Source organism: Oncorhynchus mykiss, chromosome 21 (genome assembly GCF_013265735.2).
Source record: "Oncorhynchus mykiss isolate Arlee chromosome 21, USDA_OmykA_1.1, whole genome shotgun sequence".
Taxonomy (NCBI): Eukaryota; Metazoa; Chordata; class Actinopteri; order Salmoniformes; family Salmonidae; genus Oncorhynchus; species Oncorhynchus mykiss.
Window position 1 is genome coordinate 40,158,576 of NC_048585.1, and position 15,445 is coordinate 40,174,020.

The 15,445-nt window shown below is 41.6% G+C and overlaps 1 protein-coding gene across 5 annotated transcripts in view; it reads left to right on the top strand.

Moving 5' to 3' along the window:
* Positions 1–7,516: 7,516 nt before the first annotated feature.
* The window catches only part of LOC110500400 (E3 ubiquitin/ISG15 ligase TRIM25), a 28,383-nt gene continuing 20,454 nt past the window's right edge, over positions 7,517–15,445 (top strand). Inside the window, exons 1-3 of one of the 5 annotated variants that reach the window (XM_021577758.2) lie at positions 7,517–7,573; positions 11,865–12,220; positions 13,557–13,754. In XM_021577758.2, coding sequence (XP_021433433.2) covers positions 11,963–12,220; positions 13,557–13,754 — 456 coding nt within the window. In that variant the 5' untranslated portion in view covers positions 7,517–7,573; positions 11,865–11,962. Of the gene's footprint in view, positions 7,677–11,864; positions 12,221–13,556; positions 13,755–15,445 lie in introns of all 5 variants that reach the window. The other 4 variants (XM_021577757.2, XM_021577759.2, XM_021577756.2 and 1 more) reach the window with 4 other exon arrangements.

Sequence of the window (15,445 nt, forward strand, 5' to 3'; positions counted from 1 at the left end):
TTTTTTGTCCATTTCGTTAATTAAAATGTCACTATCAATGCTACCTATGAATTACTATGAAATTGATAAACCATTTATTGTGCTACATGGTTCACTTCCAAGTTGGCTGGCTGCATTCTCTGCCACCTAACCGAACAAATTAGTACTAGAACAATTACAATTGACATGTGATACACTAAGCTTCAGAGGCAAGGGGGAGGGGTAGATAACCAGTTAGGTGTGACTGGGGGTAGCGTTTTTTTCACCTGTCCTTGACCACACCGGGGATGAGTATTTACATTTTACATTTACGTCATTTAGCTGATGCTCTTATCCAGCGCGACTTCGTGCATTCATCTTAAGATGGTTAGGGGAGACGACCACATTTCTTTGTCCTAGTAAGTACATTTGTCCTCAAGGTAGTTATCAGCAAAGTCTGCTAGTAGAAAAAGTTAAGTGCGAGTGTTGGTGGGATTCTTTTTTTTTAGCACTCATTGTAACACACTATATATATATATATACAAAAGTATGTGGACACCCCTTCAAATGATGGGATTCGGCTATTTCCCTCACACCCGTTGCTGACAGGTGTATAAAATCGAGCACACAGGCATGCAATCTCCATAGACAAACATTAGAATAGAAGAATGTAGAATGGCCTTACTGAACAGCTCAGTGACTTTCAACGTGGCACCGTCATAGGAGGCCTACCTTTCCAACAAGTCAGTTCACCAAATTTCTGCCCTGCTAGAGCTGCCCCGGTAAACTTAAGTGCTGTTATTGTGAAGTGTAAACGTCTAGGAGCAACAACTGCTCAGCCGCGAAGTGGTAGGCTACACAAGCTCACAGAACGGGACTGCTGAAGCGCGTAGCTTCTGTTGCAACATTCACTACAGAGTTCCAAACCACCTCTGGAAGCAACATCAGCACAAGAACTGTTCGTTGGGAGCTTCATGAAATGGGTTTCCATGGTTGAGCAGCCGCACACAAGCCTAAAATCAGCATTGGAACACTGGTCAAAATATGCGTTTTTGATTGGACACTGTCATATGGTAAAATTAGCCTCATGTATAGGCCCTTGAACAAATAAATCTGACCAAAAACATCCAAAATCCATCAGATTAACAGTTTTTAATGAAGCCAGCAACGCAAATAATCTCAGTGACAGTATAAAGGTATTATTGCATGTTGACTAACCAGTAGCAGTGAAATTAGATTAAATCTAATAATGATCAGTTCCATTCAAGGTACATTTAGTAGATTGGCTTGGTAGCGGCATTAATGGGTTGGCTAGCAAAGACAATTTGACATTCACTTTTGGGAAAATTGGTTCAGCCACTTGGTAGCTGGCTATTGTTAGTTGAAATAATGCAAAATTATGTACTAATATGAAAGTGTAATTGTAAACTATAACGTATATAAATAGAGCTGTCGCCGACTAAAAAAATAGGATGGGTCGACATTTTTGAACGTGTATTTTTTCATATAGACATCCTATATGTTTTAATAAAGTCAACTACAGGCATTGAGTTTGTCTGATGCTTACAGTTTACGGGTTGATGCCGTACGAGGGCGCCAGAGATCTAAATAACCAGAAGAAAAACTACCTGACCCCACTATTCTCATCCCGCTTCTGTTGGCTTTCGCAGATTCTGTGATTACTCTCCTGAAGTTGCCAGTAATAGGCTACACCAGGAGTCGGCAACCTTTTCATGTTGAATGCCAATGTATCTTACAATTTCTACCGAGCTACGTGCCAGCTATGGTTTTCATATGCACATTTTCGTGAAACAGTTTCATTTAATTTATAACGTCTTCATATCTCAAAATCATTGTCATGTGGTTAATCAAAATTAGAACCAAATCTAATTGAAAATCATACTTTTTAATTTTGTAACTTCTATTGCCATTGCAAACTAGGTAAAAAAAAATAGCCTACATAAAGACAAATAAAAACATTAAGCCTGCAGATAGAAAATATCCTGATAAAAATAAATATCCAATAAATCACATTGGCTACGCATGGCCTGTCTGCAACTAACTTGAAACATTGTATCAACCACGAAAATTGAAAAACCACGAAAAATGTAATGCTCTGATCCAGTGAAAGGGAGGGCGATTTTTCAGGTAGCCTATAGGCCTACTTCTATGCCTGCGCGGCTTAAATAAACCAAAACTTGTTTCTCACAAATGTAGCACTGGTTGTACACTCTGCAAACAATGTGTCCACTCAGACAATGAGAACGGGAAGACTAGAGTAATAATATACCATTAAAAATAATTACCGTAACCAGAGTAACAAACATTGTACATTTATAAATTATAGGTATTCACGGTAAATGTACTATTAGTGATACATGTAATGGAGAATTGATATACACTGACAAACGCAAACAATTCACACAATGACGTTTTGAAACAATGAATGTGCTCATTCTGGAGCGATAATTGTGCATCTGGGCGCATGGTCAATCCGACGTCTCTGCATTGGCCATTCAGCATTTACGGTGATATGGCCTCACCAGAAGTCAGGGCAATGAATGTGCGCAATGCGAGTAATCAGTCTTGTTCAGCACATTGCAATCCATCTGGGTATATCAAGCACACCAGTAAAAATACTGCTGTTGAAGGAATTAACATTTACCAACAGATGGCATCAGCGCGTCATCTTCCACCCATGAAAATTGCGTCACACCATCCATATGAAGCCTCCGACCACATTTTCGGATCAAGCATAAATGGGCTTTTAGTCTCAGCCACCACAATTAATTAGTTAACTGAGATAGGCGCAAAAATATATTCATGCCGAAACGGCATGAAAAGAGTGGTAAAGGCTAAAGAAACCGACTCGGGATAGGTTGTCGGAATCGGTTCAGCCACCGGGCTTCTCCATGCATCACGCCGACAGAGATTAACACCTCTCTGGGAAGAGGAAGGGCAGGGGTGTACAGTCATGGCCAAAAGTTTTGAGAATGACACAAATATTAATTTTCACAGTCTGCTGCCTCAGTTTGTATGATGGCAATTTGCATATACTTCAGAATGTTATGAAGAGTGATCAGATGAATTGCAATTAATTGCAAAGTCCCTCTTTGCCATGCAAATGAACTGAATCCTCCCTAAACATTTTCACTGCATTTCAGCCCTGCCACAAAAGGACCAGCTGGCATCATGTCAGTGATTCTCTTGTTAACACAGGTGTGAATGTTGACGAGGACAAGGCTGGAGATCAATCTGCCATGCTGATTGAGTTCAAATAACAGACTGGAAGCTTCAAAAGGAGGAATGGAACACCTTGCCATAAGGCAAAAGTGATAACTAAGTGGATCGGTGAACAAAACATCAATATTTTGGGTCCATGGCCAGGAAACTTAATCCCATTGATAACTTGTGGTCAATCCTCAAGAGGTGGGTGGACAAACAAAAACCCACAAATTCTGTCAAACTACAAGCATTGATTATGCAAGAATGGGCTGACATCAGTCAGGATGTGGCCCAGAAGTTAATTGACAGCATGCCAGGGTGGATTGCAGAGGTCTTGAAAAAGAAGGGTCAACATTGCAAATATTGACTCTATGCATCAACTCCATGTAATTATCAATAAAAGCCTTTGACACTTATGAAATGCTTGTAATTATACTTCAGTATTCCATAGTAACATCTAACACAAATATCTAAAGACACTGAAGCAGTAAACTTTGTGGAAATTAATATTTGTGTCATTCTCAAAACTTTTGGCCACGACTGTATACTTCATGATTAACAATGGTGTAATCAAATCAAATCAAATGTTATTTGTCACATACACATGGTTAGCAGATGTTAATGCGAGTGTAGTGAAATGCTTGAGGTTCTAGTTCCGACAATGCAGTAATAACCAACGAGTAATCTAACCTAACAATTCCACAACTACTACAAGTGTAAAGGGATAAAGAATATGTACATAAAGAAAAATGAATGAGTGATGGTACAGACCGGCATAGGCAAGATGCAGTAGATGGTATAGAGTACAGTATAAACATATGAGATGAGTAATGTAGGGTAAATAAACATAAAGTGGCATAGTTTAAAGTGGCTAGTGATACATGAAGATAAAGATGGCAAGATGCAGTAGATGCAGCAGTTTAAATTAGTACAGTATATACATATGAGATGAGTAATGTAGGGTATGTAAACATTATAGTAAGTGGCATTGTTTAAAGTAGCTAGTGATACATTTTTACACCAATTTCCATTATTAAAGTGGCTGGAGTTGAGTCAGTATGTTGGCAGCAGCCACTCAATGTTAGTGGTGGCTGTTTAACAGTCTGATGGCCTTGAGATAGAAGCTATTTTTCAGTCTCTCGGTCCCTGCTTTGATGCACCTGTACTGACCTCGCCTTCTGGATGATAGCGGGTGAACAGGCAGTGGCTCGGGTGGTTGTTGTCCTTGATGATCTTTATGGCCTTCCTGTGACATCGGGTGGTGTAGGTGTCCTGGAGGGCAGGTAGTTTGCCCCCGGTGATGCGTTGTGCAGACCTCACTACCCTCTGGAGAGCCTTACGGTTGTGGGCGGAGCAGTTGCCGTACCAGGCGGTGATACAGCCCAACAGGATGCTCTCGATTGTGCATCTGTAGAAGTTTGTGAGTGCTTTGGTGACAAGCCAAATTTCCTCTGCCTCCTGAGGTTGAAGAGGCGCTGCTGCGCCTTCTTCACAACGCTGTCTGTGTGAGTGGACCAATTCAGTTTGTCCGTGATGTGTACGCCGAGGAACTTAAAACTTACTACCCTCTCCACTACTGTCCCGTCGATGTGGATAGGGGGGTCCTCCCTTTGCTGTTTCCTGAAGTCCACAATCATCTCCTTTGTTTAGCTGACGTTGAGTGTGAGGTTATTTTCCTGACACCACACTCCGAGGGCCCTCACCTCCTCCCTGTAGGCCGTCTCGTCGTTATTGGTAATCAAGCCTACCACTGTAGTGTCGTCCGCAAACTTGATGATTGAGTTGGAGGCGTGCATGTCCACGCAGTCGTGGGTGAACAGGGAGTACAGGAGAGGGAACAGAACGCACCCTTGTGGGGCCCCAGTGTTAAGGATCAGAGGGGTGGAGATGTTACCTACCCTCACCACCTGGGGGCGGCCCGTCAGGAAGTCCAGTACCCAGTTGCACACAGTTGCACATAACAACATCCAGGAACTCAAGTCCTTCTGCTCACCCGACTTAGAATTCCTTACAATCAAATGCCGGCCATATTACCTCCCAAGAAAATTCTCATCAGTTATTGTCACTGCTATGTACATTCCCTCTCAAGCAGACATCACGACGGCCCTCAAGGAACTTCACTGGACTCTATGTAAACTGGAAACCATATATACTGAGGCTGCATTTATTGTAGTAGGGGATTTTAACAAAGCAAATTTGAGAACAAGGCTATCAGCATATTGATTGTAGTATTCGCGGGGGTAATAAACTCGAACACTGCTACTCTAACTTCCGCGATACATACAAAGCCCTCCCCCGTGCTCCCTCCGGCAAATCCGACCATGACGCCATCTTGCTCCAACCGTCTTATAGGCAAAAACTGAAACAGGATGTACCAGTAAGCAGCACTCACTTCTGTCATCATGAAGTGCTTTGAGAGACTAGTCAAGGATCATATCACCTCCACCTTACCGGCCACCCTAGACTCACTTCAGTTTGCATACCAACAGGTCCATAGACGATGCAATCGCCATCACACTGCCCTATCCCATCTGGACAAGAGGAATACCTATGTAAGAATGCTGTGCATTGACTACAACCCAGCATTCAACACCATAGCACCCTACAAGCTCATCATCAAGCTGGAGGCCCTGGGTCTCAACCTCGCCCTGTGCAATTGGGTCCTGTCCTGGACTTTCTGACGGTCTGCCCCCTGGTGGTGAAGGTAGGCAATAACATCTCCTCTTCGCTGACCCTCAACAATGGGGGCCCACGAGGGTACATGCTCAGCCCCCTCCTGTACTCCCTGTTCACCCACGACTGCGTGACAATGCATGCCTACCAACTCAATCATCAAGTTTTCATACGACACAACAGTAGTGGGCTTGATTACCAATAACGACGAGACAGCGTACAGGGAGGAAGTGAGGGCACTCGGAGAGTGGTGTCAGGAAAACAACCTCACTCAATGTCAACATAACAAAGGAGATGATTGTGGACTTCAGGAAACAGCATCCCCCCCATCCACATCGATGGGAAGGCCAAAAAGATCCTCAAGGACAACAACCACCCCAGCCACTGCCTGTTCACACCACTACCATCCAGAAGGCGAGGTAAGTACAGGTGCATCAAAGCTGGGACCGAGAGACTGAAAAACAGCTCAAGGCCATCTGACTGCTAAACAGCTATCACTAACTCAGAGAGGCTTCTGCCTACATTGGGACTCAATCACTGGCCACTTTAATAAATGGATCACTAGTCACTTTAAACAATGCCACTTTAATAATGTCTACATATCTTACATTACTCATATCATATGTATATACTGTATATTATACCATCTATTGCACCTTGCCTATGCCACTTGGCCATCGCTCATCCATATATTTATATGTACATATTCTCATTCACCCCTTTTAGATTTGTGTGTATTAGGTAGATGTTGGGAAATTGAGATTACTTGTTACATATTACTGTACTGTCGGAACTAGAAGCACAAGCATTAAGCAACACTCGCATTAACATCTGCTAAACATGTGTATGTGACCAATACATTTCGATTTTCATTTTTGGTAATTATCCCTAATCTAAAAAAAAATAGATTTCTCAGGTGCCAGCATACATCTTTCTCATTTGTCAGCCATGTGCAAGGTTCTACGTGGTCTAAATAACTCAACTGGCTAGTCTACCTGTCTGTAAAGAGAAGGGCGGGCTGCACGCTGATCTAGCTGCTCTGATTAGATGGAGCTGTATTTTTCCGTCCACTCGCTTCATAATTTCACATGATCACTTTTCCTGCATGTTTTTGGTCTGATCATTTAGATTACTGCTGCCTGCTACTATGATAAAACACAAGGACATTTGCTATCAATGTGCATAATATAAAATTTGTCTGCCTGCTATAAATTGAGGATAAACGCATAAATACACACCACAGGAGGCTGGTGGCACCTTAATTGGGGAGGACTGGCACGTTGTAATGGCTGGAGCAGAATAGTTGGAAAGGTATCAACATCAAACTACATGGTTTCCATGTGTTTGATGCCATTCAATTTGCTCCATTCCAGCCATTATTATGAGATTATCCATAGATTATACCCGTGTAATAGCTTGATTTCTAAATGTATACCTGATGTTAACCAGTGAACTAGAAACGGAATCCATTTGACACTTATTTTGTAGTTTGCATAATGCTGTGTTCTGGACTGATTTGAAGCTATTTCTTGGCAACAAAATGCATACAACCATTTAAATATGCAAATTGTACATATATTGTTTTTAATACAAAATAATACAAAAACGTTTCACGCGCGCATTCTAGTCACGTGACCCTATCAGCTTGCCCACAGCGTCACGAGGTCACGAGAGAGTTCACTTTCGGTTCCCTGGTAAGAATGGTCGAAGAACAATTGTAAGTGCCCGAATCATGTTCATTGGAGATACCGGTATGGCAAGGAATGGGACAGGCTAAATAAGAATTTGTGAATTACGGTGTCCTCTGTAATAGACGTAAGGTATGTGCGGCAATGTTTGTATTGTCAACGCCTAGCGCCACTATTATGCCACCTATGATAGCTAGCTAATTAATTAACTTTAGCTAGATAGCTAACGTTAGCGCTCTGAACTACAACATTCCATGTAGGTCAGCGTATTCTATTTATCATATAAATAGATTTGAACTCAGCTGCTTTTGTTTTGAGCCATTGCACTTGCATACAAGACGTAGCTAGATGTCTCCAGTATCGTTGACGATGAAAGAGTTAGCTAGCTACAGTGCATCTAAAGAAAGGGAGATGTCATGTACGGTGCATTCTTCGGAAAGTATTCAGACGCCTTGACCTACTCCACATTTTGTTACGTTACAGCCTTATTCTAAAATGTATTACCCCCCCCTCCCTTCAATCTACACACTCAATAATGACAAACCCAAAAAAGGTTGAGACATTTTAGCAAATTTATAAAAAATAAAACATGTTATTTACATAAGTATTCAGACCCTTTACTACTCAGTACTTTGTTGAAGCACCTTTGGCAGTGATTACAGCCTCGAGTCTTCTTGGGTGTGACGCTACAAGCTTGGCACACCAGTATTTGGGGAGTTTCTCCCAGTCCTTTCAGATTCTCTTAAGCGCTGTCAGGTTGGATGGGGAGCGTCTCTCTCTACACAGCTATTTTCAGGTCTCCAGAGTTGTTAGATAAAGGTTCAAGTCTGGGATCTGACTGGGCCACCCAAGGACATTCAGAGACTTTTCACAAATCCACTCCTTGGTTGTGTGCTTAGGGTCGTTGTCCTGTTGGAAGGTGAACCTGTCTGAGGTCCTGAGTGCTCTGGAGCAGAATTTAATCAAGGATCCCTCTGTACTTTGCTCCATTAATCTTTTCCTCGATCCTGACTAGTCTCCCAGTCCATGCCGATGGATAAACTTCCCCACAGCATGATGGTGCCACCACCATGCTTCACTGTTGGGAGGGTGCCAGGTTTTCTCCAGATGTGATGCTTGGCATTAAGGCCAAAGAGTTCAATCTTGGTTTCATCAGACCAGATAATCTTGTTTATCATGGTCTGCAAGTCCTTTAGTTGCCTTTTGTCAAACTCTTAAGTGGGCTGTCATGTGTCTTTTACTGAAGAGTGGCTTCCGTCTGGCCACTCTACCATAAAGGCCTGATTGGTGCAGAGATGGTTGGCCTTCTGAAAGGTTCTCCCGTCTCCACAAAGGAGCTCTGTCATAGTGACCATCAGGTTCTTGGTCATCTCCCTGACCAAGGCCCTTCTTCCCCAATTGCTCAGTTTGACCACGATGCCAACTCTAGGAAGAGTCTTGGTGTTTACAAACTTCTTCCATTTAAGAATGATGGAGGCAACTGTGTTTTTGGGGACCTTCAATTCAGTTTACCACAGGTGGACTCCAATCAAGTTGTAGAAACATCTCAAGGATGATCAATGGAAACAGGATGCACCTGAGCTCAATTTTGAGTCTCATACAAAGGGTCTAAATACTTATGTAAATAAGGTATAGAGGTCGACCAATTATGATTTTTCAACACCGATACCGATTATTGGAGGACCAAATAAAGACGATACCGATTAATTGGCCAATTTTTTTATTTGTAATAATGACAATTACAACAATACTGAATGAACACTTATTTTAACTTAATATAATACATCAATAAAATCAATTTAGCCTCAAGTAAATAATGAAACATGTTCAATTTGGTTTAAATAATGCAAAAACAAAGTGTTGGAGAAGAAAGTAAAAGTGCAATATGTGCCATGTAAGAAAGCTAACGTTTCAGTTCCTTGCTCAGAACATGAGAACATATGAAAGCTGGTGGTTCCTTTTAACATGAGTTTTCAATATTCCCAGGTAAGAAGTTTTAGGTTGTAGTTATTATACGGATAAAATGACTATTTCCCTCTATACCATTTGTATTTCATTAACCTTTGACTATTGGATGTTCTTATAGTCACTTTAGAATTGCCAGTGTAACAGTATAGCTTCTGTCCCTCTCCTCGCTCCTCACTGGGCTCGAACCAGCAACACAACGACAACAACCACCATCAAAGCAGCGTTACCCATGCAGAGCAAGGGGAACAACTACTAGAAGGCTCAGAGCGAGTGATGTTTGAAACGCTATTAGCGTGCGCTAACTAGCTAGCCATTTCACTTCGGTTACACCAGCCTCATCTCGGGAGTTGATAGGCTTGAAGTCATAAACAGCGCAATGCTTGACGCACAATGAAGAGCTGCTGGCAAAACGCATGAATGTGCTGTTTGAATGAATGTTTACACGCCTGCTTCTGCCTACCACCGCTCAGTTAGATACTTGTATGCTTGTATGCTCAGTCAGCTCAGTCAGCAACACAGGACACGCTAGATAATATCTAGTAATATCATCAACCATGTGTAGTTAATTAGTGCTTATGATTGATTGTTTTTTATAAGATAAGTTTAATGCTACGAGAGAGAGGCAGGTCGTTACTGTGTTGGACTAGTTCACTGTAAGGTTGCAAGATTGGATCCCCCGAGCTGACAAGGTGAAAATCTCTTTCTGCCCCTGAACGAGGCAGTTAACCCATCGTTCCTAGGCCATAATTGAAAATAAGAATGTGTTCTTAACTGACTTGCCTAGTTATGGTTAGGCACAGTCGTGCAACGATTGTGCTTTTTTCACAAATGCGCTTTTGTTAAATCATCCCCCGTTTGGCGAAGTTGGCTGTCTTTGTTAGGAAGAAATCGTCTTCACACAGTTCGCAACGAGCCAGGTGGCCCAAACTGCTGCAAATACCCTGACTCTGTTGCAAGAGAAGTGACACAAACAAATTCATGTCAGCAGGCAATATTAACTAAATATGCAGGTTTAAAAATATATACTTGTCTATTGATTTTAAGAAAAGCATTGATGTTTATGGTTAGGTACACGTTCGAGCAACGACAGTCCTTTTTCGCGAATGCGCACCGCATCGATTATATGCAACGCAGGACCCGCTAGATAACTACACATGGTTGATGATATTATTAGGTTAACTAGTGATTATGATTGATTGATTGTTTTTTATAAGATACGTTTAATGCTAGCTAGCAACTTACCCAGGCAGGTGGTTAGAGCGTTGGACTAGTTAATTGTAAGGTTGCAAGATTGAATCCCCGAGCTACCAAGGTAAAAATCTGTCTTTGTGCACCTGAACAAGGCAGTTAACCCACCGTTCCTAGGCCTTCATTGAAAATAAAAATGTGTTCTTAACTGACTTGCCTAGTTGAGTAAAGGTGTAAAAATAAAAAATTGGCCAAATCGGTGTCCAAAAATACCGATTTCCGATTGTTATGAAAACTTGAAATCGGCCCCAATTAATCAGCTATTCTGATTAATCGGTCGACCTCTAAGATATTTATTTTTTTTATAAATCAGCAAACATTTCTTAAAACCCTGTTTTTGGCTTGGTAATTATGGGGTATTGTGTGTAGATGGATGAGGGAAAACGATTTAATACATTTTAGAAATAGGCTGTAACGTAACATTCTGTAAAATTCAAGGGTCTGAATACTTAACGAATGCACTTTATGAAATGGTGAGTTATGAGGCTACTATCGGAATTGAAACTGGCCAATTTCTTTTGTCATGCAATATTTGAAAATACAAATATTCATTAGCCGGTGGGCTGGTGGGCTAGGGATTGCACATTTTCTACTGTTCTAGTCCTGTCTGAAAAGTAGCCACGGGCTAGGAGGCTAGCTTAATTTCCATCCCTGTTCGTTACGTCTTGCAATGAAACCGTTTACTGTTCATGGCAAACAGAAACAAACCGAACGAAACCTGGAGGGACGAACATTCATTTGTCCAATAGTCACTGGTTTTCCAAGGTAAAATCTTTTCCGTTTGGAGTAAACGGTTTCAGTTGCAAAACCTTTTGCAACATCAACCTAATGAATACACCCCAGCAGATATTCAACTACGACCACAAATTACCTTTTGAATTTTAGGTTTTGTCAGCAAGTTCAGAGCTGGGTGACTCATCTCTTACACTTTTCATCCAACATCTACAGTGTTTATTGGAAATGAGAAGATAAAAGTTTAAATCTAGTTATGTTTTAAATTGCCAAATGTGTTACTACTTATCTGATCACCTCGAAATACTCCAATAACCATGTTTTATATTAGAGGGACATAAACTCCTATCAACGTTGAATTTTTCTCTACAGCAACTGTGACCAAACCACACATACCTTGGCTCTTCCCCCTCTCACATCAGCTCAGCTCCCTTCCCCTCCCCCAGCTCAGCCTCCCCCACCTTCCCATCATGGCTACCTCCATGGATCAGTCCACTGTTCTTGAAGATGAGCTCACCTGTCCCGTGTGCTTGGACCTGTTCCGGGACCCCCACCTGCTGCCTTGCGGCCACAACTTCTGCCTCCTCTGCGTCCGCCGCCTCAAACGCCAGGCAGAGCGAGGTCGCTTCCGTTGCCCAGAGTGTCGCGAGAGCCACCGCTGCTCCGCAGCCTCGCAGAAGAACTTCAAGCTGGCCAACATCGCCGACGACTACCGCCTCCGGGGACAGGTATGTGTGGTCTGGGGCCATTTTCACAAAGCGTCTGAGTAGTAGTGCTGATCTAGGATCAGTTTTACCTTTTCAATCTTGGATCAGCACACCTACTCTGAGACGCTTGATACAAATGGTGCTTGGTCATAGAAGTTGTGGTAAAAGCAGAAAAGTGAAGTTGATCAGTTTATAGTAGGATTGTCAAAGTTAATGAGTGATGTTTATCGGCGTAATTCTTTTTGACGTCGTTAATTGCGTCTCCATTTGTTCACCGCATGAAACCTTTTAAGTGCACGTGTTTCCGCATTGACCCTTTTTAACCCATAAGAGTCTAAGCCGGAGGGGGGGGGGTTCTACTAAGCTATATGGAATTGTTTTAAGCTCGTCTTACCAAGGATCATTTTGCTTTTTGAATTTTACGACCCCTTGGGGAAAAAAAATACATCTAATTATTTGATTAAAAAATATTTTTGGCCTTATTGCTATTAGCTCATAGAAACCTATTGAATAACAGCTTCACCATATGGAACCAGGGGCGTAACTTTTGTTTTAGAAGAGGGGAGGACATAACCTGGCAGGGGGTCTGAATTACTTTTGTTCCCCTAAAATGGGGGGATGATATACAAAAAGTGCTGTAATTTTTAAACGGTTCACCTGATATGGATCGAAATACCCTACAATTAATCCTGACAGTACTTACTTTGACTTCATAGTCATTGTTGTATTTCCAAACTTGGTGTATTGAGCCGAAAAATAAATGACTTCCCAATAATTATGGAGGGCACTGTAATTCAGATCACAGGCCTAATAGTACTGTAGTGCTCTTTTTACTTGCATACAATATAGCTGGATCACCCCATCCTGTCCCTAGGGGTCCACCGCCCTGCAGCACAGAGTATGTGCTGTGCGCGAATTACACTTCAATAACATTAATGAGGGGGAATAGGCCTACTTAAACACTGGGACCATTAATTAATAAGCTGTATGTTCCAGTGACTTTGTCTGTGGTGAGAAATGCTATTAAAACATTCTGAAATAGATCATTTTGTGTTTTACGTCCCTTACAATCAAGCATAATATGCCTGTAATTCAATGCACTGTTTGAAATGGAAGAATATTTATTTATGGCCAAATTTGAGCAAATTCAAAAATGTTGATTAATCGTGATTACCGAATGCCATTAATTTGATATATTTTTGCTATTTTATAGGACTGTCACTGATGATGACCTTAGTTTTAGGATAATTAATCTATACAATAGCTTACTCTACTGATTCATAGCCTATAGGTCTACCACAAAACACAGCGTACTCTATTCCTTGTCCTTTCTCTGTGCTGTCACTATGATGTCCAGGCAGCGTTGTCAAGACCACAACAACCAGATGCTGGCCCCCCGGCAACAGCCAAGACCCCTGTGTCCGTGCCCTGTGACTACTGCCGCCCAGGGGACATTAGCGAGGCGGGGAAAGGGGAACCTGGAGCTCCCGGGGCTGGAGGAGAGGTGGTGTTTGCGGTGAAGACGTGTCTGAAATGCGAGGTGTCCATGTGTCAGGTAAAGATACATGGAATATTGCTATTCAGCACCCATAATTCCAAATATGTTAGTGTGGCACCCTTGGTAAAGCACTGTGGAGCAGAAATATTCCAACATTATTCTGCTATCTAAGTCTACGTTTTTGCGCAGCACCAGTATTCTCAACACATTGGGTGTTTTCGAGCACTAAGGCTAACTAAGCTGAATGTAGACGAAAGTTGGCGAGTGAAGTCTGTGGAGCTACATCTGCGACAACCGAAAGTCGGACGCTAGTAGTTTTTCAACAGCAAGGCTCATATCAACATGGCAGTGTCAACAGAGCTGTGATTCATTGGTGAAAAAGTACCCAATTGTCATACTTGAGTAAAATAATAGATACCTTAATAGAAAGTTACTCAAGTAAAAGTGAGTCACCCAGTAAAATACTTATATAAAGCAAAACAGAGAGCACCGTTGTCTTGTTTTTATTTTATTTACCGATAGCCAGGGGCACACTCTAAAACTCTGACATAATTTACAAAAGATGCGTTTGTGTTTAGTGAATTCCCCCAGATCAGAGGCAGTAGGGATGACCAGGGATGCTCTCTTGATAGGTGTGTGAATTTGACCATTTTCCTGTCCTGCTAAGCATTCAAAACGTAACGAGCACTTTTAGGTCTCAGAGGAAATGTATGGAGTAAAAAGTACATTATTTTCTTTAGGAATGTAGTGAAGTAAAAGTTGTCAAATATAAATAGTAAAGTACAGATACCCCAAAAAACCACTTAAGTAGTACTTTAAAGTATTTTTACTTAAGTACTTTACACTGCTGCGATTGTTAATAAAAGTTTTTCTTTATAAATGTCAAACTTTTCTATACCCCCATATCACACACACAAACTTAAAACATAGACTGTGTACAATTGAATTGGTTAGAGAGGTCTCATGAATCACTTTCATTTGTGATCTCTTGCTTTAGAATTACGGAAAAGTTGTTCCTGTTTCAGTCATGTCTTTGGCCACGTTTGCGTTGGTCTTACAAAAATATATACAGTGCCTTGCGAAAGTATTCGACCCCCTTGAACTTTGCGACCTTTTGCCACATTTCAGGCTTCAAACATAAATATATAAAACTGTATTTTTTTGTGAAGAATCAACAACAAGTGGGACACAATCATGAAGTGGAACAACATTTATTGGATATTTCAAACCTTTTTAACAAATCAAAAATTGAAAAATTGGGCGTGCAAAATTATTCAGCCCCTTTACTTTCAGTGCAGCAAACTCTCTCCAGAAGTTCAGTGAGGATCTCTGAATGATCCAATGTTGACCTAAATGACTAATGATGATAAATACAATTCACCTGTGTGTAATCAAGTCTCCGTATAAATGCCCCTGCACTGTGATAGTCTCAGAGGTCCGTTAAAAGCGCAGAGAGCATCATGAAGAACAAGGAACACACCAGGCAGGTCCGAGATACTGTTGTGAAGAAGTTTAAAGCCGGATTTGGATACAAAAAGATTTCCCAAGCTTTAAACATCCCAAGAAGCACTGTACAAGCGATAATATTGAAATGGAAGGAGTATCAGACCACTGCAAATCTACCAAGACCTGGCCGTCCCTCTAAACTTTCAGCTCATACAAGGAGAAGACTGATCAGAGATGCAGCCAAGAGGCCCATGATCACTCTGGATGAACTGCAGAGATCTACAGCTGAGGTGGGAGACTCT